This window comes from Brachionichthys hirsutus, chromosome 23 (genome assembly GCF_040956055.1).
Source record: "Brachionichthys hirsutus isolate HB-005 chromosome 23, CSIRO-AGI_Bhir_v1, whole genome shotgun sequence".
Classification (NCBI taxonomy): domain Eukaryota; kingdom Metazoa; phylum Chordata; class Actinopteri; order Lophiiformes; family Brachionichthyidae; genus Brachionichthys; species Brachionichthys hirsutus.
The window spans coordinates 5,984,703-6,006,780 of record NC_090919.1 but is presented as its reverse complement, the minus strand read 5'-3'; the positions used below and the strand labels follow the sequence as shown (position 1 = coordinate 6,006,780).

At 43.0% G+C, this 22,078-nt stretch overlaps 2 protein-coding genes across 2 annotated transcripts; both read left to right on the top strand.

The window, feature by feature from the left end:
* The first annotated feature begins 7,425 nt into the window (after positions 1 to 7,425).
* LOC137911773 (ret finger protein-like 1) lies at positions 7,426 to 8,869 on the top strand. The gene is made up of 4 exons (XM_068756156.1): positions 7,426 to 7,886; positions 7,987 to 7,997; positions 8,196 to 8,356; positions 8,438 to 8,869. Exons 1-4 carry the CDS (start codon positions 7,426 to 7,428, stop codon positions 8,867 to 8,869), a joined length of 1,065 nt encoding a protein of 354 aa, XP_068612257.1.
* Positions 8,870 to 10,095: 1,226 nt separating this feature from the next.
* On the top strand, positions 10,096 to 21,536 carry rpgrip1 (RPGR interacting protein 1). Its single transcript, XM_068755868.1, is given in 30 exon segments — positions 10,096 to 10,183; positions 12,027 to 12,080; positions 12,167 to 12,284; positions 12,790 to 12,995; positions 13,080 to 13,191; positions 13,331 to 13,471; positions 14,062 to 14,167; positions 14,263 to 14,286; positions 14,392 to 14,538; positions 14,637 to 14,710; positions 14,850 to 15,070; positions 15,206 to 15,300; positions 15,387 to 15,437; positions 15,536 to 15,715; positions 15,808 to 15,925; positions 16,045 to 16,208; positions 16,304 to 16,637; positions 16,714 to 16,766; positions 16,769 to 16,873; positions 16,948 to 17,180; positions 17,267 to 17,382; positions 17,517 to 17,725; positions 18,106 to 18,290; positions 18,445 to 18,523; positions 18,606 to 18,675; positions 18,842 to 18,927; positions 19,118 to 19,307; positions 19,393 to 19,477; positions 19,881 to 20,008; positions 20,202 to 21,536. Coding segments are annotated over 30 exon segments (4,002 nt in total). The 3' UTR covers positions 20,432 to 21,536.
* Positions 21,537 to 22,078: the final 542 nt, after the last annotated feature.

Genomic DNA, 22,078 nt, shown 5'->3' with positions numbered 1-22,078 from the left:
TAGCTGTATATACATTGAAGCTATTTCCATGTCAATTAAATAATCAATATATTAAACTGTCCTCATTTGAGAAAAACTGCCTTGAGTACAATTGATCAGACAAATCATTATCATCAACTGTCATTAAAGGTAAAAATAGAAATCTGTGTTCTCCAGCTTTAGTTTAAATTGCAAAAAATGTAACTGCAATATATTGTTAAACTGTAACAACATCTGGGATGATCAAAGATATTTTGTAGTCATCAGATTTTTTTCCAAAATTATGGATCTAAACAACAAGAATAAGCAAAAATGAATGAAATGATTCATGAATATTCTATCCTTCCTTGAATATTTGATTTTATTCTGACCCTTTTCACCAGCTGCTCTAAACACAGACGGCTTCCAGTCGATAGGACAAAATGAGACCAGTATCACTCTGCAGTGGAATACAGTGAACGCCAATACTTTATTTGTCCTCCAGTTTAATGGTTCAGAGATAAACATCGATGCGCTAGATGGAGACGGACCTGTAATTCAAACAGTGTCAAATCTCACTGCTGGAACTCAATACACATTCACTCTCTTCTCTGTGTTTGAGAACATCACAAGCAGTGGAGTAAGCATTACTGCAGTCACTGGTAAGATGATTTTATATTTTTACATGTCTTCTGATGTTCATATAACTTTTTATTAAGGGTTAGTGGCATGGGAGATAATATCAAGATCTTGACATATATATTTAGCTGTATATACAGTGAAGCTATTTCCATGTCCATTAAATAATCAATATATTAAACTGTACTTATTTGAAAAAAACAGCCTTGAGTATAATTGATCAGACACATCATTATCATCAACTGTAATTAAAGGTATAAATAGCAATCTGTGTTCTCCAGCTTTAGTTTAAAATGCAAAAAATGTCACTGCGATATCCTGTTAAACTGTAACAACATCCAGGATAATCAAAGATATTTTGTTGTCATCAGATTTTTTTCCAAAATTATGGCTCGAAACAACAAGAATAAGCAAAAATGAATTAAATGATTCATGAATATTCTATCCTTCCTTGAATATTTGATTTTATTCTGACCCTTTTCACCAGCTCCTCTAAACACAGACGGCTTCCAGTCGATAGGACAAAATGAGACCAGTATCACTCTGCAGTGGAATACAGTGAACGCCAATACTTTATTTATTCTCCAGTTTAATGGTTCAGAGATAAACATCGATGCGCTAGATGGAGACGGACCTGTAATTCAAACAGTGTCAAATCTCACTGCTGGAACTCAATACACATTCACTCTCTTCTCTGTGTTTGAGAACATCACAAGCAGTGGAGTAAGCATTACTGCAGTCACAGGTAAGATGATTTTATATTTTTACATGTCTTCTGATGTTCATATAACTTTTTATTAAGGGTTAGTGGCATGGGAGATAATATCAAGATCTTGACATATATATTTAACTGAATATACAGTGAAGCTATTTCCATGTCCATTAAATAATCAATATATTAAACTGTACTCATTTGAGAAAAACAGCCTTGAGTATAATTGATCAGACACATCATTATCATCAACTGTAATTAAAGGTATAAATAGCAATCTGTGTTCTCCAGCTTTAGTTTAAGATGCAAAAAATGTCACTGCAATATCCTGTTAAACTGTAACAACATCCAGGATAATCAAAGATATTTTGTTGTCATCAGATTTCTTTCCAAAATTATGGATCGAAACAACAAGAATAAGCAAAAATGAATTAAATGATTCATGAATATTCTATCCTTCCTTGAATATTTGATTTTATTCTGACCCTTTTCACCAGTTCCTCTAAACCCAGACGGCTTCCAGTCGATAGGACAAAATGAGACCAGTATCACTCTGCAGTGGAATACAGTGAACGCCAATACTTTATTTATCCTCCAGTTTAATGGTTCAGAGATAAACATCGATGCGCTAGATGGAGACGGACCTGTAATTCAAACAGTGTCAAATCTCACTGCTGGAACTCAATACACATTCACTCTCTTCTCTGTGTTTGAGAACATCACAAGCAGTGGAGTAAGCATTACTGCAGTCACTGGTAAGATGATTTTATATTTTTACATGTCTTCTGATGTTCATATAACTTTTTATTAAGGGTTAGTGGCATGGGAGATAATGTCAAGATATTGAAATATATATTTAGCTGTCTATACAATGAAGCTATTTCCATGTCCATTAAATAATCAATATATTAAACTGTACTAATTTGAGAAAAACTGCCTTGAGTACAATTGATCAGCCACATCATTATCATCAACTGTAATTAAAGGTAAAAATAGAAATCTGTGTTCTCCAGCTTTAGTTTAAATTGCAAAAAATGTCACTGCAATATCCTGTTAAACTGTAACAACATCCAGGATGATCAAAGATATTTTGTAGTCATCAGATTTCCTTCAAAATAATGGACCTAAACAACAATAAGCAAACATGAATGAAATGATTCATGAATATTCTATCCTTCCTTGAATATTTGATTTTATTCTGACTCTTTTCACCAGCTCCTCTAAACACAGACGGCTTCCAGTCGATAGGACAAAATGAGACCAGTATCACTCTGCAGTGGAATACAGTGAACGCCAATACTTTATTTATTCTCCAGTTTAATGGTTCAGAGATAAACATCGATGCGCTAGATGGAGACGGACCTGTAATTCAAACAGTGTCAAATCTCACTGCTGGAACTCAATACACATTCACTCTCTTCTCTGTGTTTGAGAACATCACAAGCAGTGGAGTAAGCATTACTGCAGTCACTGGTAAGATGATTTTATATTTTTACATGTCTTCTGATGTTCATATAACCTTTTATTAAGAGTTAGTGGCATGGGAGATAATATCAAGATCTTGAAATATATATTTAGCTGTATATACAGTGAAGCTATTTCCGTGTCTAAATAATCAATATATTAAACTGTACTCATTTGAGAAAAACTGCCTTTAGTACGATTGATCAGCCACATCATTATCATCAACTCTAATTAAACGTAAACATAGCAATCTGTGTTCTCCAGCTTTAGTTTAAAATGCAAAAAATGTCACTGCGATATCCTGTTAAACTGTAACAACATCCGGGATGATCAAATATATTTTGTAATTATCAGATTTCTTTCCAAAATTATGGATCTAAACAACAAGAATAAGCAAAAATGAATGAAATGATTCATGAATATTCCATCCTTCCTTGAATATTTGATTTTATTCTGACCCTTTTCACCAGCTCCTCTAAACACAGACGGCTTCCAGTCGATAGGACAAAATGAGACCAGTATCACTCTGCAGTGGAATACAGTGAATGCCAATACTTTATTTATTCTCCAGTTTAATGGTTTAGCGATAAACATCGATGCGCTAGATGGAGACGGACCTGTAATTCAAACAGTGTCAAATCTCACTGCTGGAACTCAATACACATTCACTCTCTTCTCTGTGTTTGAGAACATCACAAGCAGTGGAGTAAGCATCACTGCAGTCACTGGTAAGATGATTTTATATTTTTCCATGTCTTCTGATGTTCATATAACTTTTTATTAAGGGTTAGTGGCATGGGAGATAATATCAAGATCTTGAAATATATATTTAGCTGTATACACATTGAAGCTATTTCCATGTCAATTAAATAATCAATATATTAAACTGTCCTCATTTGAGAAAAACTGCCTTGAGTACAATTGATCAGACAAATCATTATCATCAACTGTCATTAAAGGTAAAAATAGAAATCTGTGTTCTCCAGCTTTAGTTTAAATTGCAAAAAATGTCACTGCGATATCCTGTTAAACTGTAACAACATCCAGGATAATAAAAGATATTTTGTTGTCATCAGATTTTTTTCCAAAATTATGGATCGAACCAACAAGAATAAGCAAAAATGAATTAAATGATTCATGAATATTCTATCCTTCCTTGAATATTTGATTTTATTCTGACCCTTTTCACCAGCTCCTCTAAACACAGACGGCTTCCAGTCGACAGGACAAAATGAGACCAGTATCACTCTGCAGTGGAATACAGTGAACGCCAATACTTTATTTATTCTCCAGTTTAATGGTTCAGAGATAAACATCGATGCGCTAGATGGAGACGGACCTGTAATTCAAACAGTGTCAAATCTCACTGCTGGAACTCAATACACATTCACTCTCTTCTCTGTGTTTGAGAACATCACAAGCAGTGGAGTAAGCATTACTGCAGTCACTGGTAAGATGATTTTATATTTTTACATGTCTTCTGATGTTCATATAACTTTTTATTAAGAGTTAGTGGCATGGGAGATAATATCAAGATCTTGAAATATATATTTAGCTGTATATACAGTGAAGCTATTTCCGTGTCAATTAAATAATCAATATATTAAACTACTCATTTGAGAAAAACTGCCTTGAGTACAATTGATCAGACACATCATTATCATCAACTGTAATTAAAGTTAAAAATAGCAATCTGTGTTCTCCAGCTTTAGTTTAAGATGCAAAAAATGTCACTGTGATATCCTGTTAAACTGTAACAACATCCAGGATGATCAAATATATTTTGTAATCATCAGATTTCTTTCAAAATCATGGACCTAAACAACAATAAGCAAACATGAATGAAATGATTCTTGAGTTGTTTATCCTTCCTTGAATATTTGATTTTATTCTGACCCTTTTCACCAGCTCCTCTAAACACAGACGGCTTCCAGTCGATCGGACAAAATGAGACCAGTATCACTCTGCAGTGGAATACAGTGAACGCCAATACTTTATTTATTCTCCAGTTTAATGGTTTAGAGATAAACATCGATGCGCTAGATGGAGACGGACCTGTAATTCAAACAGTGTCAAATCTCACTGCTGGAACTCAATTCACATTCACTCTCTTCTCTGTGTTTGAGAACATCACAAGCAGTGGAGTAAGCATTACTGCAGTTACTGGTAAGATGATTCCCTTCATCAGTTTATTTGTAACCATGTTCAAAACTAGTGCTCTTAGGTTTATTACAAAATATAAATTAATCTTCACATATTCTTTTTACACTCTTTGAAACATCTTTGACTCTTCCTTCTTCAACGGCAGATCCGGGTAAGTAGATGTATATTTTATTTAAATTAATTAACTTGTCTGAGCATTTCATTAAGTGCTAAATTAATAAATGCATTTTTCCAACTTAGTCTCAAATTAAGTTTGAACACAACTGTGTTCCTTTATTTTTTTCTTGATATTAGCTACTTTTTATTTTTAGATTCTAAGCAAAGCGTTTGGATGTAGCTGTTGCTACAACAACAGTGATTTTCCATATGGTTTAACAAAACTAGTCACTAATTTCATTCATTCAAAATTAAAAAATATTTCTAAGTGTTGTTTTTGCTGAACATACCTTTTTGGTTAAGCACTATGTACTAGACATGTTTAATAAATTATTGCTAAATAAAAGGGTCTATCATAATTATAAATAGTATGAGAGAGATAGCGTAGGCATTCGTATGAGATGATGTATGGAGGGTGTTTTATATTTGGAACATATATATATTTCAATCTTCACATTTCTGTCAACAGCTCATGTCGTTGGATTAAAAATCAGACTAAAATTATCTGTTCCGCTGTCAAACTCGGAAATTCAGAGTAATTTGGAGGAGGTAATTATAGAACACAGACATTATTTTAATATTCAGTCAAAATAGAGTGTTAACTTTGTGTGTTTCTCCATGTGCCTCTGTTGTGGTTTTGTGTGGCTTTTCCAGCTCTTGAGACGATACGGATTGTCATCTGAGTTGCTGTCCCTGAGGGTTCAATCTGTTGAGACTTCAGGCGAAGAAGAAAATGGCGAAATGGAGGAGAATGTTGAGTTGTGATTTAAAAACTTTCAATACATGATCCACTCATGCAGTAACTTCTATTTACGTTTGAAATATCCATCATTGATTTGAACTAGATATCAGAGATCCAAATAAACATTGTCTATTTTTCACTCCAAGTCAAAAAGTAAAGTATGCTAATAAAACTAATGGCTAATGCTGATTACAGTTGTCAATTGCGATGAATTAATTATAATCATATTTAGCGTGTTATGTTTTTAATCTTTATCTTTACTGTTTCTGTATTGCCTTTTTATAAAATATATTTTTATGCATTGCGCTTTTTGTGCTTGAGTTGTTGGGGGTAGAATAGTCAGCGACACCCTGAAGTGGACATTGATTGGCTGTCATTGTGTGTGGGCTTGTTTAGCACAAACTGATACATACATCACAAAATAAATCACAGAATACAACAAAGATGGAATGTCAAACACATTCATTCATTTTCTTAACACATACATACCGGTACATTCAAAGTAAAATAAGTGCTTTGAATGGACTCACTGAATGATGCTCAAGTAGAAGTTACATGATTCAGGATTTACCTTTATATTGTATTAATTTATTACTTTGTTTTAATGTCTTGTTTTGTGCATAATATAGCTCTAACATTATTATTATTTTTGCTTAAATATTGTCCCACAATTTAATCATTCCTCCTTAGAAAATTGTCTTGATCAAGTGCATTTGTTGTTGTTTTTTATCATTATTTGGATTTTATTTTGAAGGTTTTGCAACAATATGCGTGTAAATATTTTCGTCATTATCAGTTCATTTTAAATAAAGAACTTTGGAATTGAGAAATCACACATGTGACTGAACTTTATTCAAATATGCCATTGTTGTTGCTCGCCCAGGACAAATACAATACTATTATGTAATCCAGCACAAATCCTGCAAAGCGCCTGGCAGACATGACTCCTCCTTCACTGGATCAACATGGGTGTTGAAAATCTCTGGAGGAACAAAAGTCCCAGAGGGAGTGGTAGCAGAGAAATGAGGAGGACTTTGGCATCACAATTACACAACCAGCATTCGTGTTTGCTATCCCAGAGGTTGGTTCGAAATTCAGCAGGAAGGTGAGACCAAGACACAACAACAGATGGGGTACGTGCCAACATATTTGGGACACAAATACAAAAATGTTATAAATGTCTCTCTGCTTGGTCTAAATCTAGCCTGGCAAATGGATTGATATTTGAAGAGATTTTAGTTGTCCCCTGCTGGGAATGTGGTGAATGTGGTACATTTTACAACTTGCAGGAGAGAGAGCACAGAGCATTTTAAGTTTCAGATTGAAATGAGTATATATTCAAATCACATTTCTCGCTAAACTCCTGGTCGTGTGGCTGTGCAACCGGACTTTGGCAGGTGGGCAGTTTTGGTTTGAAATTTGAATTGTAGTAATATAATACGGAAGCTCACATGCTGTGTGAAAATGCTCATAGTTTCTGCATTGAAGAGCATTTTAAAGATTCAAAATGTTCTGAGTACCATGTGTGTCTTTTGTCAGAGCTGATTGATTTGTATTCTCTAATCCTAATCCTTCCTTTATTTCTTAGGTAATGGCTTCCACTCGTGTTCTGCTGTCAGAGGTGCAGTTCCAGTTCTGCCTCTGTCAGGATGTTTTCTCGGAGCCTGTGTCCATCCCCTGCGGTCACAGCTTCTGCCTCACATGCATCACATCGCACTGGGACAACAGCTTTACCACCAGCTGCCCCAAGTGTCGCACGGTCTTTGAGCACCATCCGGAGCTTTGCGAAAACTCTTTTGCCAAGGAGATAGCAGGGCAGATCAGAGCAAGAAAGCACAGCAACACAATGGGAAGAAGAATCATCTATTGTGATGTGTGTGCGGGAATGCAAGCGAAGGCTGTGAAGTCCTGTCTTGTCTGTCTGACCTCGTATTGTGAGAGGCACCTCGAGGCACACCTGCGATTTGCGTCTTTGAAAATACACAAACTGATCGAACCTGAGGCAATGTTGGAGACGCGAGTTTGCAACGGACACAGACGCCTGCTGGAGCTGTTTGACCACCACATCTTGAGGATTAATTTTCTGACAATCAACTCAGTGATAAATCCAATTTAATTGAATTTCGTGATTAATGCATGGATTTTTTTTCAGCTGTGAAAGACGTGCGCTAATCAAAACTTTCCCATTAATCGCTCAGACAACAAATTGTGAAAATGCTTTGATCTGTCTGCATGAAGTATTAAAACCAGATTACCTGCCTGTAAATATCATAATTAAGAAACTGTGACTTACTTTTAATTTTTATGAATGCCACTACGGATGAAGATCAATTTAATGTTAGAAGTGGCTTATAACATAAGCTTTCTGTTTACCAGCTGATGTTCACCTGGACCCAAGGACAGCCAACCCTTGGCTGGTTCTCTCAGAGGATGGGAAGCAGGTCTGGGATGGAGACGATGAGCAGAACGTGGCGGACATACCAGAGCGTTTTGACACCGCGCCATGTGTCCTCGCCACCAAGGTAGCTGCAGCTGCTGCCTTTGTGTCCCCACCTAAGAGGATGAGAACAAGCCTTGTGACTTGATTCCCTCTTACCGTGCAGGGTTTCACCACCGGGCGGCACTACTGGGAGGTAGACGTGGGAGACAAAACAGCGTGGGACTTGGGAGTGGCTCGGCAGTCAGTCCACCGGAAGGGTGTGGTCACCCTGAGTCCAGAGGACGGGTATTGGACTATTTGTTTGAGGAAAGGCAGTGAGTACCGGGCATGTGCCGGGCAGGCAGAGCTGCTGCGTCTCCCCAAGAGACCGCGCGTCGTCGGTGTGTTTTTGGATTACGAGGACGGGGTCGTGACCTTTTATGATGCCGAGACCAAGTCACACATCTATTCCTTTACTTGCCTCCGATTCAGTGAGGCCATGCTTCCGTTTTTTAATCCAGACACGAGTGACGGCGGCGACAATAAGTCACCGCTTGTCATCTGTCCTGTTAGGGAAGCCAATGGGCTTGGTGATTTAGATGACATTACAATATGACATCATGTATATTAACATATACATTCAGCGTCTTCAACGCTGTTTTAATTTGAGCCGCATTTATGGAAAGTTAGAACAATGCGCCGTTTGTCAGCTGATGTTAATTTTAGTGAAAGAAATGAAAGCAGGGATATGACTATGAGCTCGAATTACTTAAATGAATTAAATCTAAAGTACTTTCACAAGTATAAATGTGCTGTTTCTCTCATGCCACTGCATCAATAAAATGTTAAACAATTATATGTGTTGTATACGCTAACATTCTTCCCTTTGTTTGTGGTCTATAATAAGGTAACACCTTAAATCCAGACATTGAATCTGCCTTTGTACCCCCCCCAAAAAAAACCAGGCAACCAGAAAACTGACTTCACCCCACATTTGAGATTTTTACAACCTGGCAGGTTGCTAAAGGGATTACCACTGAGATTAGATTAGCCCGAAGGCAGATGGAGCGCTGAGACAGATTTAAATGCAGAGTTTTTGCAGACCGGCTCTGTCACGTTGGTGGCTGAACAAAATGCATGCACACAAACGTGCAGTCGTTGCATGGTCGTCATTCAGCCCCGCTATTTCCTGGAAGAATTTCATTGTAGGAAACACATTTGTAAGGAGAGAAATACAAGGAGATTTGGTATGAGGGTGGGGAAGGGGGGGGCGGGGATTAAAACTGATGTCACCCAAGAAGAGGGTGGAGCCACACAGGTAGAGAGAACAGACTACACTGATTACCAGAATTAAACTAGAGCACAGTCGTCTCCTTGAAGGTAGGTCAATGCTGTGTCAATATTGTGTTCAGTGTTGACGTCCTTTAGCTTCTGCTAAAGGGAATGTGAGCATGACCGCTGGATCGGTATCATTTCTGCGCTTGATAGCTTATTGTGACGCTAAAATCCAAATGAATTCTACTTAACGCGTTAGCGGTCTTCGTTAAAAGCATTTAATGAAGCTGAAAACTGATGATGGCAACCTCTTCAATAGTAGTCGTTTTTTTCAAGACCCAGAGAATAGTATGCGCTATGACTTTGCAAAGACCGGACCGGAAAATATGAGTAGAACTGCTCAAACAGCTCACCGTCATTTATTTTTCTGCTGCTCATAGAGGGGTTTTGTACTAACTTCTAACTTCATCTGTGCATATTGCGCTGGATATTAATAGGACTTTGAGTTTGCTGTTGTGACGGTCTGAAGAGGAGTTTTCCTATTGGCCGTTGGAGCAGACAGGTGTGATGTCACCAGTAGTGGATGAGACAGCTGGGGATCTCCCAGTCAGAGATGTGGGACCACCGAGAGGGGGACTGGTCCCAACTGTTGCAGGTTTGTGTGTACACATTATATTGTTAAATTCTACAAAATAAAGTGTTTTATATTTCAATATATATATATTTATATACAGTATATAAAAATGTAATCTTCATCTCACCCACCTGGGCGGTACGGTGTCTCCTTTAAAGCTCGGGTTCTCTACCAGAGACCTGGGAGCTTGAGGGTTCTGTGCAGGATCTCAGCTGTCGCTAGGGCTGCGCTCTTCTGGATGGAGATGTCGGACATTGTTCCTGGTATCTGCTGGAGCCATGCACCCAGCTTGGGGAGTTACTGCCCCTAGTGCCCCGATCACTACTGGAGCCGTGCACCCAGCTTGGGGAGTTACTGCCCCTAGTGCCCCGATCACTACTGGAGCCATGCACCCAGCTTGGGGTGTTACTGCCCCTAGTGCCCCGATCACTACTGGAGCCATGCACCCAGCTTGGGGTGTTACTGCCCCTAGTGCCCCGATCACTACTGGAGCCATGCACCCAGCTTGGGGAGTTACTGCCCCTAGTGCCCCGATCACTACTGGAGCCATGCACCCAGCTTGGGGAGTTACTGCCCCTAGTGCCCCGATCACTACTGGAGCCATGCACCCAGCTTGGGGAGTTACTGCCCCTAGTACCCTGATCACCACTGGAGCCATGCACCCAGCTTGGGGAGTTACTGCCCCTAGTGCCCTGATCACTACTGGAGCCATGCACCCAGCTGGGGGTGTTACTGCCCCTAGTGCCCTGATCACTACTGGAGCCATGCACCCAGCTTGGGGAGTTACTGCCCCTAGTGCCCTGATCACTGCTGGAGCCATGCACCCAGCTTGGGGTGTTACTGCCCCTAGTGCCCCGATCACTACAGGAGCCATGCGCCCAGCTGGGGGTGTTACTGCCCCTAGTGCCCCGATCACTACTGGAGCCATGCACCCAGCTTGGGGTGTTACTGCCCCTAGTGCCCCGATCACTGCTGGAGCCATGCACCCAGCTTGGGTTGTTACTGCCCCGAGTGCCCCGATCACTACTGGAGCCATGCACCCAGCTTGGGGAGTTACTGCCCCTAGTGCCCCGATTACTACTGGAGCCATGCACCCAGCTTGGGGAGTTACTGCCCCTAGTGCCCCGATCACTACTGGAGCCATGCACCCAGCTTGGGGAGTTACTGCCCCTAGTGCCCCGATTACTACTGGAGCCATGCACCCAGCTTGGGGAGTTACTGCCCCTAGTGCCCCGATCACTACTGGAGCCATGCACCCAGCTTGGGGTGTTACTGCCCCTAGTGCCCCGATCACTACTGGAACCATGCACCCAGCTTGGGGTGTTACTGCCCCTAGTGCCCCGATCACTACTGGAGCCATGCACCCAGCTTGGGGAGTTACTGCCCCTAGTGCCCCGATCACTACTGGAGCCATGCACCCAGCTTGGGGAGTTACTGCCCCTAGTGCCCCGATCACTACTGGAGCCATGCACCCAGCTTGGGGTGTTACTGCCCCTAGTGCCCCGATTACTACTGGAGCCATGCACCCAGCTTGGGGAGTTACTGCCCCTAGTGCCCCGATCACTACTGGCACCTCTGTTCCCTTAACTCCCCACATTTTCTCCACCTCTTGGGGTCCTGTCTGGTGTGGTCGACCCCAGCCTCTATTGATCTTGTGTTTAGGGCCTGTTCTCGTGCTGCCATGATTAGTTCCTCCTTGCCGTCTTTCAGTCCTGCCTTTTCCTGCCACTGGTGTGTTTTTCCCCATGTCGGGAAATTTTCAATTTGTCTGTGGTACACGCCATCCTCGCCACTGGAAGAGATACAAGCTACCGATATATATATATACATATATTGTTGACTAAGTTGTTCTGTTTTTCCCCAGATACGAGCCGAGATTTGAAGCAATGGAAGAAGCATCATGTCATAAAGACAAAGGGTAAAACCGCTTTCAGACTTCAACTCGGACGTTCAACCAAAAAGCCTGTTTATGCGTCTTCCCTGCTAATAAAATCCTGATTTCAGATCCTCAACGCCTGTTTCGGTTTCCCAGAGAGCAACTGGAGGATCTTTGTCTCAGGCTGCAAGAGGAAAATTGTATGCTGAGACAACACACTCGTACACAGGAGCAGAAGCTGCGCAGGTAATATAGAGACTAGAGAATACAGAGAAGCCTCGAGTGATAACAAAAGGCTGCACGTAAACTAACTGTTCAGGCAGCATTCAGGAATGTTTTTGATGCCGTCTGTCTGTCTGTCTGTCTGTTAGCAGGATTATGGAAAAACTGCGGGATGGATCTTGATGAAAAATAATCTGAAACTCCGATTCACTTTTACTTTTAATGGTTGGTGTTTAAATATGCCAAAAAAAAAGTATAACATTCTGATGATGATCCGGATCACCATGTGGTCGGTGTAAATCCAATTAGGAGGGGAATGAGCTGCTTGGTGGAGGTTTGTCCCCTCTGAGATGCTTTTATAGTTATGTTTTATTTTAGTATTAATATATAACTGTACTGTGCTTTTTTTATAATCGGTTAGAAGAACGTTTCGCATCACGAACGGAGTCAAAGAACGGATTAAATTCGCAAACCTCGGTTTGGCTGTATATTGGAAAACAAGTCCCTCCTTATGGCCTCCTTGCCTTAGGATGTCCACCAGACTGATGCGTCTTCGTCAGACCCATCCCGGGTCCAGCGGCGTGAAAGATAGGGACATGGAGGATACCATCCAGGATCTGGAAATCCGTGTGGCCAAGCTGGAGCGCCAGAAAGAGACGCTGCACAACAAACTGAGCTTGGCCAAGCAGCACATTATGGACTTGGGGGGAAGAACGGTATATAAAATGAGTAAAGGTGTGTGCATATACGTGAGGCCAGGACCACTACTGCTTCCTCTTTCATATTTAACCTTCTTCTCCCTCTTCTTCATCTTCTCAGGTAAGACCCTGGAAGCTGAGGGCGGTTTCAGGAGGGCAGCTCAGACCGCCCCGCCTCGCTTCGGCCCAATGTTGGAAGACACCAGAGCAGAGATGGAGAGATTGTGTGTGAAGTAACAATATAACTCTCATATTGTAATGTTCAGCGTTCTACATCAAAAAATATTCATATGGGTTCAATGCAAAGCGAAAGGAGTCTGGATAACTAACCTGGCCTAATGATTCCACCCTGATCTTTCTTCACCCTTCCAGCAAGACCAGTGCAGCAGAGCAGGTGAGGGCTGCAGAGCTGGAGATGACTGCCCAAGCACTCAGAGACACGCTGAGAGACAAAGAGAAAGAGATGGAGGGAACCATGAGAGAGATCAGGAAGCAACAGGCTGATAAACTCAGGTAGCTGCGGCAGACATGCAACTAATATTCTACTACTCCTACTGTCCTGTCTTCTTGTCCCCTGAGGGGTCGCCACAGCAACCCAACCTTCTCCACTTCACCCTGTCCTTTGCATCGTCCTCCCCAACACCAGCCACTCTCATGTCCTCCCTCACTACGTCCATGTCTCTTCTCCTGGGTTGTCCTCTAGCCCTGTTCCCTGGCAGCTCCATCCTCAGCATCCTTCTACCGATATAGTCCCTGTCTCTCCTCTGGACATGTCCAAACCTTGTCTCCAAAACGTCTAACCTTCACTGTCCCTCTTATTGTCTCATCTCTAATCCTATCCAACCTGGTCACTCCCAAGGAGAACCTCAGCATCTTCATCTCCTCCACCTCTAGCTCCGCCTCCCGTCTTTTCCTCAGAGACACTGTCTGAAACGTTACTAATTAAAGTGTTATTAATGATACAAATACTATGAGCACCACTGCAGCTGGTCGGGCGGCTGCGTTGGTCATCATTATCCACGATTATTGAAGTTACTAGTCGAGCGGCTTGCATTACAATCACATCATCAAAAATAATGAATGTCGTTTTTCCTCAATGTCAGAATAAACATCAGAGAAAACGTGGATTTGATCCATCTGCAAAAGCAACTGTCAGAAAAAGGCACCGCCCTCAGAGTCACTCAGGAGAAGTTCAACAGCATGCGAGAGGTTTCGAACGTTACCTTGTTTGTCAGCAAATCATTCATTTCACTCCACATTTGTTCGCATTTATCAAACGATATCTCTCGATTGCTCCTTTGCAGGCATATGAGAATCAGCTGGAAGAGGTAAATACTCCTGTGACGCAAAGCAAGCGCCGTGAAATGCTTCAAACAAAACAGCCAGAATAGTTCGTGAATTGGCATTTGCATTCATCTCGATTGTCACCTCAGAGTCACAGGTCACTGAGGGGAAACCAGGAAGCGCTACTGGAGAAGGTGGAGGAGCTGACCGGGCAGCTGAAGCAGGAGCGACAGAGAGCGCTGACACTGGAGGGGCAACTCAACACCTCCAGCCTGTCGCTACGGACCCTGGAGAAGGTATCACGGCTGCATCTGCTCTTCATCCAGGGATAGGAAGAAATGACATATAACGTGGCACATTGTTTAACTTCATTATTATTATTTCATCCTTCCAGTTACAGGAGAGGATATCAGATGTGGAGAGAGAACGGGATGTAATTAAGGAAAACTATGACGCTCTCCTAGAGAGGTGAGAGAAGTCTTCCTGCGCCCCGTGGCCGTCATCAAACTGAAACAGTTAAAATAAGAGTTATATAATTATTAAGGAGTTCGCAAGCTCTCCCTGTTCCATTTATTAATCCTGTATATTGACCTGGTTTCCCTCCCAGCACTTTATCTTTATCCGTTTGCCACGGTGAACGGGAGGTGGAGCGAAAGCGAGAGATTCTGGGAGAGCACGGCGGCGGCGGCGGCGGGACGGACGTGCAGGGACCGAAGGAGAGGCTGCAATGGGAGACGGACGAAAGAGGCTGGCAGGAGCTGCAGAAGGAGAAGGAGAAGCTGAGCGAAGAGCGGGGAACCTTAGAGGAGCAGAGGGAGCGAGAAAGTGGTGGGAACCTCACCGTGCTGCTGCTGCTGCTGCGAACACGCACCAGGTGGCGCTGTGCAGCAGTGAAGGAATCGATGATGTCATTTATTTGTGCGTTGTTGTTGTTGTTGTTGTTGTTGTTGTTGTTTAATACAGAGATGCTGAGGGACAAACAGGATCTGGAACGGGAGGTTCTCCAGTACCGAGAGCAGGTTTCTACTCTGCAGGGCAGACTGGACTCAATCAGCAAGGTCAGGGGTGAAGAGATGAATGAAATACCCCCCCCCCCCCCCCCGCTCAGCTATTTCACGCTGTAAATCTTTCTTCTCTCTTCCAGGAGTTTGACATGAGCATTGAAGAGCTCAGCGAAACTCTATTGCAGATCAAGGTTGGCAAGCGTTTTCGCCTCTGTTGTAAAAGACAATGTGAATTGCTGCGACACGTTATCGTGCACGTTCTACCCCCCCCCCCAAACCCCGAGAACAGGCTTTTAGGATGCAGCAGGAGAGCAGGGCGGCGTTATCTTTCCTCTCGGCCGGAGAGCGAGTGGAGGATTCCCCTCGTGAGCTGGCCAACGTCCAGGCGTCGCATGCCGAGACTGTGCTGGAACTGCAAAAAACGAGAACCCTTCTAGTGACGGAACACAGAATCAGTCAAGACCTGCAGGTACGCGCAAACGTCACAATGGTCGTGAGGTACCAGCCTTCTTCAGACGTGTCTCTAAACTGGACTTCAATCTCACTTTGTTGTTGCCCCAGGACGAGCTGAACACTGTCAACCAGATGATGGCGAGAGAGAAGGAGGAGGGCAGGAGGAGGATAGCGGAGAAAGACAAACTTTTATCTCGAAGAGGTCTTCAGATCAACACTTTACAAGGTGTGAACAGCCGCGCTGCTTTCCGTATAGAGGAAATGGCAATGCGGCGAGAGGCAGTGAAAGGGGCCGACCTTTACAAACGATGAAAATGCTTTCATTTCTCTAATCGCACTGTGAAGCTCAGCTGAAGGAGTTGGCCTACAGCCCCAGGAACTACAAACGGACTGTACCGATTCAGTACACGTGGCCAACTGAAGACCAGGGGCTGACGCAGACCACTGACGATGACATGCCCTTTTCTCAGCTCAGAGCCGGGGAGTCACTGTTGGAGATCCACCTAAAGGTGCAGAAGAACTCGTTTTGTCCTTGAATATGTTTAACGTGGACGTTATACCCATGAAGTTCAACTCTGCTGTTTTTGGGTTTGTATACCTTCAGGCCGCCACGTTCACCCCGACTGGCCTCCGTACTATGGCCGGCATCCGTGCTGAAGATGACACGGTGACCTTCTGCACCTACAGCCTCTTGGACTTCGAGGTGCATTCCACCCCTCTGGCATCGGGGAGCCGCCCCGACTACAGCTTCACGTCCCGCTACGCCCTAACAGCTCGAGATCTGGGTAGGCTGGGAGGTCAGGGGTCAAAGGTGAAAGTGGAGCTCCACCAGGCATTGGGAGGGGTACGCTTTGTGACACACGGAAGGGGACAGATGCCCCTCATGGGGGCCATGGAAAGAAGAGGGGAGCGCATTCGTGGGCATGTCAATATCACAGGTGAGCCGATTTGATCCTTTGATTGCACAATGTTCATCTCCATTAGTGTGATGATGAAAACCTGCCGCTCTCCAAGGCTCAGAGGGTGAAATGGTTGGCGTTGTGGATTTCTGGGTGCGTCTGTTCGGTCCTGTCTGTTCGGTCCTGCGGAGCCAACCGACCCAGCGGTGGAGAGACGAGCTGACGGGAAGCCCCCCATGCAGACCTCTCTGGGTTGGCGAGATGATGCTTATGAGGTGAAAAGGAGTGAATATGACAGTCCATCGGTTTAATACCTATTGAGAGTGTGTGTGAAATACTGTTCTTACAGGAGCTGCATGACTACGGCGCGGGAATCCCTAACGAGTTGCTGGTTACGATGGAGCGTTGTGTTGGGCTGAGCGCTCGCTGGCCCGGACTCATTCCCGATGCCTACCTGACCTACAGGCTCTACGACCTGCCGCCTCGCGTTTCCCAAACAGTCCAATGCGCCACTGACCCGGTGTTCAACGACACCGCGAGCTACCCGCTAGCGGTGACGGCTGACGCGTTGCGCTACCTGAGGTGTGACTCGGTTAAATTGACGAGTATCTTACGGATACTCCCGACCTCTGAAAACCTTTTCTACGTGCGACTCCACTCTTGTCCAGGTCCAGCAGCCTGTGGGTGTATTTGTTTGATGACAGCGATGACCAGGTGCCTCCAGCCTATTTGGCTAAGACCCCCATCCCACTGCAGGCCCTCTCTGCAGGCCGGGAGATCAGAGGTGGGGGAGAAAAAGTGCAGAATACGTATTCCTTGCTAACATATTTTTTGATGAAGACTGATGCCTCTGGATTTTATTCTTGTCTTATTGTTCAAGAGCTGCCCGGTTACCCCTCTAAATATTTGCCCTGTTAGGTGACTATGTTCTGAGGGATCCATCCGGCGCGCCACGGGGCATGGTCAGGGTCATGATGAAATGGAAGTACCCTTTCCAGCCATCAGTAGGCGCTGTGCTAGGACAAGAGGGAAGAAGGGACAGCGCCACGGAAAGCCCCGAGAAGGAGGAGAGGAGGAAAGAAAGAGCTGAAGCCTCGCAGAGGCCCGTAGCGAAGCCCAGAGTGAAGGTGATGCAGTTTATTCTAGTTCAGGTTTAAAAATCACCATTATCGATTTGTAGATGTAAAGAAACTGATGAGATGATGATGTTATCTCTTTTTGAACTTGAAGGGACAGCGCATATATTTTCTTTCCTCTTTCCTGTTGTGCTTCTGAAAATGTTTTCCTCTGATTTGATGGGACAAATACAATGAAACTCTGCAGTAATGTCTCATATTCATGTTGGAAATATATTTTGCCTAAGAGAGCACGCAGACCTTGAGTTAATAGGAACTATAATTCACTTACCAAACTACTAATGGTCATAACGGCTCAGACGCTGGTTTCTGTGATAGTTCAGGCATGGAAAATCTTTTTTTTTTTTGCTGATATATTTGTCTGTATATAGTCTCACCCTCAGGAAAAACAGGAAAGCTCACAGAACTTACAACCAGAGCAACGCTCCACTTTTGCTCCTCGCAAGTCCACAGATGGGAAGACATCCACCAAGAGGTCGTCAGACCTGCGCCAGCAAACGCGTCATCTGGCACACGAGGCCAGACGAAGAGCTCCCGCTCATCATCAGACAAGGAAGTAGGATGGAATTGTGTTTTTCTTTTTGATAAATTATGTCGCTGATATTTCAAATTATGACTCGACGCTGGATAAAAGCCCCAAAACTCTCTCCTCGTGGTTATAGTTTTGACTTCTACCACAAATTGATACATGTCTACAATTTCTATTTAAGACCTTCTGAGGGGACGTCTCCCAGACATTCACCTGCCACACTGTCACAGAGAAGCTCTTCCAGTGAGGCCAGGACTCAAGTAGGAGCTCTCTCTCAAAAAAAAAAAACATAATTAAAATTATGCTTTGTGAATGAGCTCGTATCTGGTTTCTTTTTCTCAGGACCTTCCCTCCGTGAATCTGGTGTCAGGCGATGAAGAGGAGGAAGAGAAAAAGGAGATGAGTGAGAGTGGTAACTCGTCATAGCCACACAATGGGCTTTAAACACCTGCTCTAACTTGACTTTCTCTCAGTAATATGAAACGTGCTCGACCTCATTGCCCGTCGATTTTCGGCTCAGCCAGTTTGAATAGAAGATGTAATGAAATCGGTTCTCCCATTGTCTTTGATAAACGCAGCTGCTGCAACTGACAGAGCATCCTCAGATTCGAGCTCCGCAGAAAGCGACGTTATCATCAGTCCGCCAAAGCGAAAGCTGAGAAAGGTATGAGCTAAGTAATGGAGGGGGGATGCATGAATGGAAGAGAAAGATCACGCCATCTGTAGGTTTGTCCTTTCTATATAGAACTGCTCAAATATCATGATATGTATTACTCGATCAATATGGCAGTGTTCTCATCTACTCCAATAAAAAAAAGGGCAAAATAAATCCACAGAGTCTCGTTGCGTTTCAGGGAGACAAGCTGAGAGTTGAGATCCTGTCTCTGACCTTGGAGCCGTCCTCTCGAGTGGCATTGGACAAGTCGGTTCAGTGTGTCTATGTGGTATATCGGCTGCTGGGAGTCCCAATGGAGACGACAGAGACACCCGTGTCCCTCCGCAAACCCACGAAGGGGGAAGAGATTCACTACAACTTCACCCGAGGTAAGAGTCACGGTCGTTACGCATGTTCATTTCCGGAAAGTTTTCATTTCACGAGCCTCAAAAGTATTGATTTGTCTTCTCCCAGTGATTTATGTGGACGGCTCCCACTCGGCTCCACTCAGGCATTATCTTTACACCATGCTGGAGGGCAGCGACCCCAACCAGGGAAGGTAGGGATTTCATGCGACTAGATGCAGCCGTTGTTTTTGTCCCTGTACTTTAAGCACCACAAGTTTGAACTCTGTGATGATGATGATGAATATATTTATTAGATAGAATGTTAGAGTACAAGTACAGTCACACAGTAGCATGTATTACAGTACAAGTACAGTCAAACATCCTGCCTAAGAGGAGCATTTCAAAAAAGCCCTTGCGGTCTTGTTTCCGTTGAAAGTCCTTCGTACATAAATCATCCACAATTAACAATACAAATTTAACAATACAAATAAAAATAAAACCAATATTAAATTACTCAATTGATGCAAAGTAACATTAGAAAAATAAAAATTATTTTACACCACCGATGCAAACTAATAATAAATCTAACTGTGTGACTGTGTGTCGTGGTTAAAGGTTAAAATTCACAGTAGTCAGCGAGCCGATCGATGATGACGAGGAGTGTCTGGATGTCGGATATGCTTTTCTGGATTTGCATGAACTACTCCTCACAGGAGATGATGTCACTGAACAACAGATCGACAGTAGGTCTTTTTACTTGTGTGCTCTTTGTGAAGTTTGTCTCTGCTTTTATTAGACAACCAGATTTGATGCCAATGAATTCAAGAGTCTTACAAATTATTTGAGCAAACGCTGAAATGTCGTATCTGGTACAAGAAATATATGCAAACATGTTTTCTGAAGTAATATGTTTCTCTTTGTGTCTGGTTTCTTGAGTTCTGAGTGTGGATGAAGACATGGAGGTGGTTGGAAATCTAAAAGTGTCCCTGGAAGCAGCAAAAGCTCTAGCTGGGATATACCGGGAGTTTCACAAGAAGAGTGAGACAAAGATAGATGAAAAAATGGATGAGGAGGAAGAGGAGCTAGAGAAGAAAGAAGAGCTGCAAGAGGAAGATAAGAACAAAGATCTGTTACAAATGACAGATTATGATGATGATGACTTTTAATGGGAATAAAAGTAAGAGATTAACTTGTATGTATGGCTTTATGCCGAGGAAGAGTACCACAGGCTAGCAAGGAGCTGCATTCTCTTTGTAGATCTAGAGAAAGCCTATGACCGGGTACCGAGAGAGGAACTGTGGTACTGCATGAGGTACTGTGGTACTGCATGAGCAAGTCTGGAGTGGCAGAGAAGTATGTCAGAGTAGTTCAGGACATGTACGACAGCAGTGAAGTGTGCAGTAGGAGTAACAGGGGAGTTTAGTGTAGAGGTGGGATGCACCAGGGATCAGCTCTGAGGCCCTTTTTGGTTGCCATAGTGATGGATAGACTAACAGATGAGGTGAGACAGGAAGTTCCTTTGAATATGATGTTTGCAGATGACATTGTGATCTGCAGTGAGAGCAGGGAGCAGGTAGAGGAGAATCTAGAGAAGTGGAGGTCTGCTCTAGAAAAGAGAGGAATGAAGGTGAGCAGGAGTAAAACAGAGTACATGTGTGTACATGAGGAGGTCCCAGGGGGGACAGTGAAGTTACAAGGAATAGACGTAGGTGAAGGAGGTGAAGAACCGTGTGCAGGCTGGAACGGGTGGAGGAAAGTATCAGGTGCGCTCTGTGATAGGACGAAGGGACAGGTCTACAAGACAGTGGTGAGGACAGCCATGATGGACGGCTTAGAGACAGTGGTGAGGACAGCCATGATGGACGGCTTAGAGACAGTGGTGAGGACAGCCATGATGAACGGCTTAGAGACAGAGGTGAGGACAGCCATGATGGACGGCTGAGAGACAGCGGGACAAGCTGAAAGTACAGTAGTAGTTGTAGCAATAGTAGTAGATGAACGAAGATGTTGAGTTCTTCCTCACCATTTCCAAAAGCAATCAAATAAAGAGACATATTTTATAAAATAAGCTTTACTTTTATTTCCAAATATTAGAATTTGATTAAATATTTTTCTGTTTGTCATTTATTCGTCTACCAAATTCCAAGTTGAAGCTTGTCCTGAAACTGAGGGTAACATAAGAATCATTTGTTTTTCGATGTTACACACGTGAGTGAACTTCATGTCACGTATGTTCACTTTGAGTTTACGGGTGTGCAAGACCACAATAAAAAGACATCGTCAATGGAACAGCAATCCCTTAATTCACCATGGCAACCCACTGGAAATGGAGGTACTTAACCAATGAATATGACCATATATTTCCTAAGAAAAGCAACACAGTTGTCGTCAACCGTGCTCAGTAGAATCTGATTTCCGTTTAACTGCAACAGCACAGGTGGAAAAACAGACTAGTATGCAGTTTCAATATAATTCAGTGGATATATCAATCTTTTGTGATTTAAACTCCCCCCCCCCCCCCCAAAAAAAATATGCCCCCCCAAAGGGGAGTCGACACACACGCTGTATGTTGACTCCCCTTTCTCGTAAATCGACATTTGACCTTGATATAAGGCACACACTGAGCAATATTTAAATTCTTTATGAGACTATTAAATTATTACTATGATCAGATTAAGCGCATTCATTTGTGTTTTAATTAATAAAAAAAAGAAAAACACCAGTAAGTGATTCGCTTGCAAGGAGCTCCCAGGTTAAAAAATATAAAATATAAAAAGGAGAGGGGAAGCAGAGTGCACACACCGTCAGAAAGT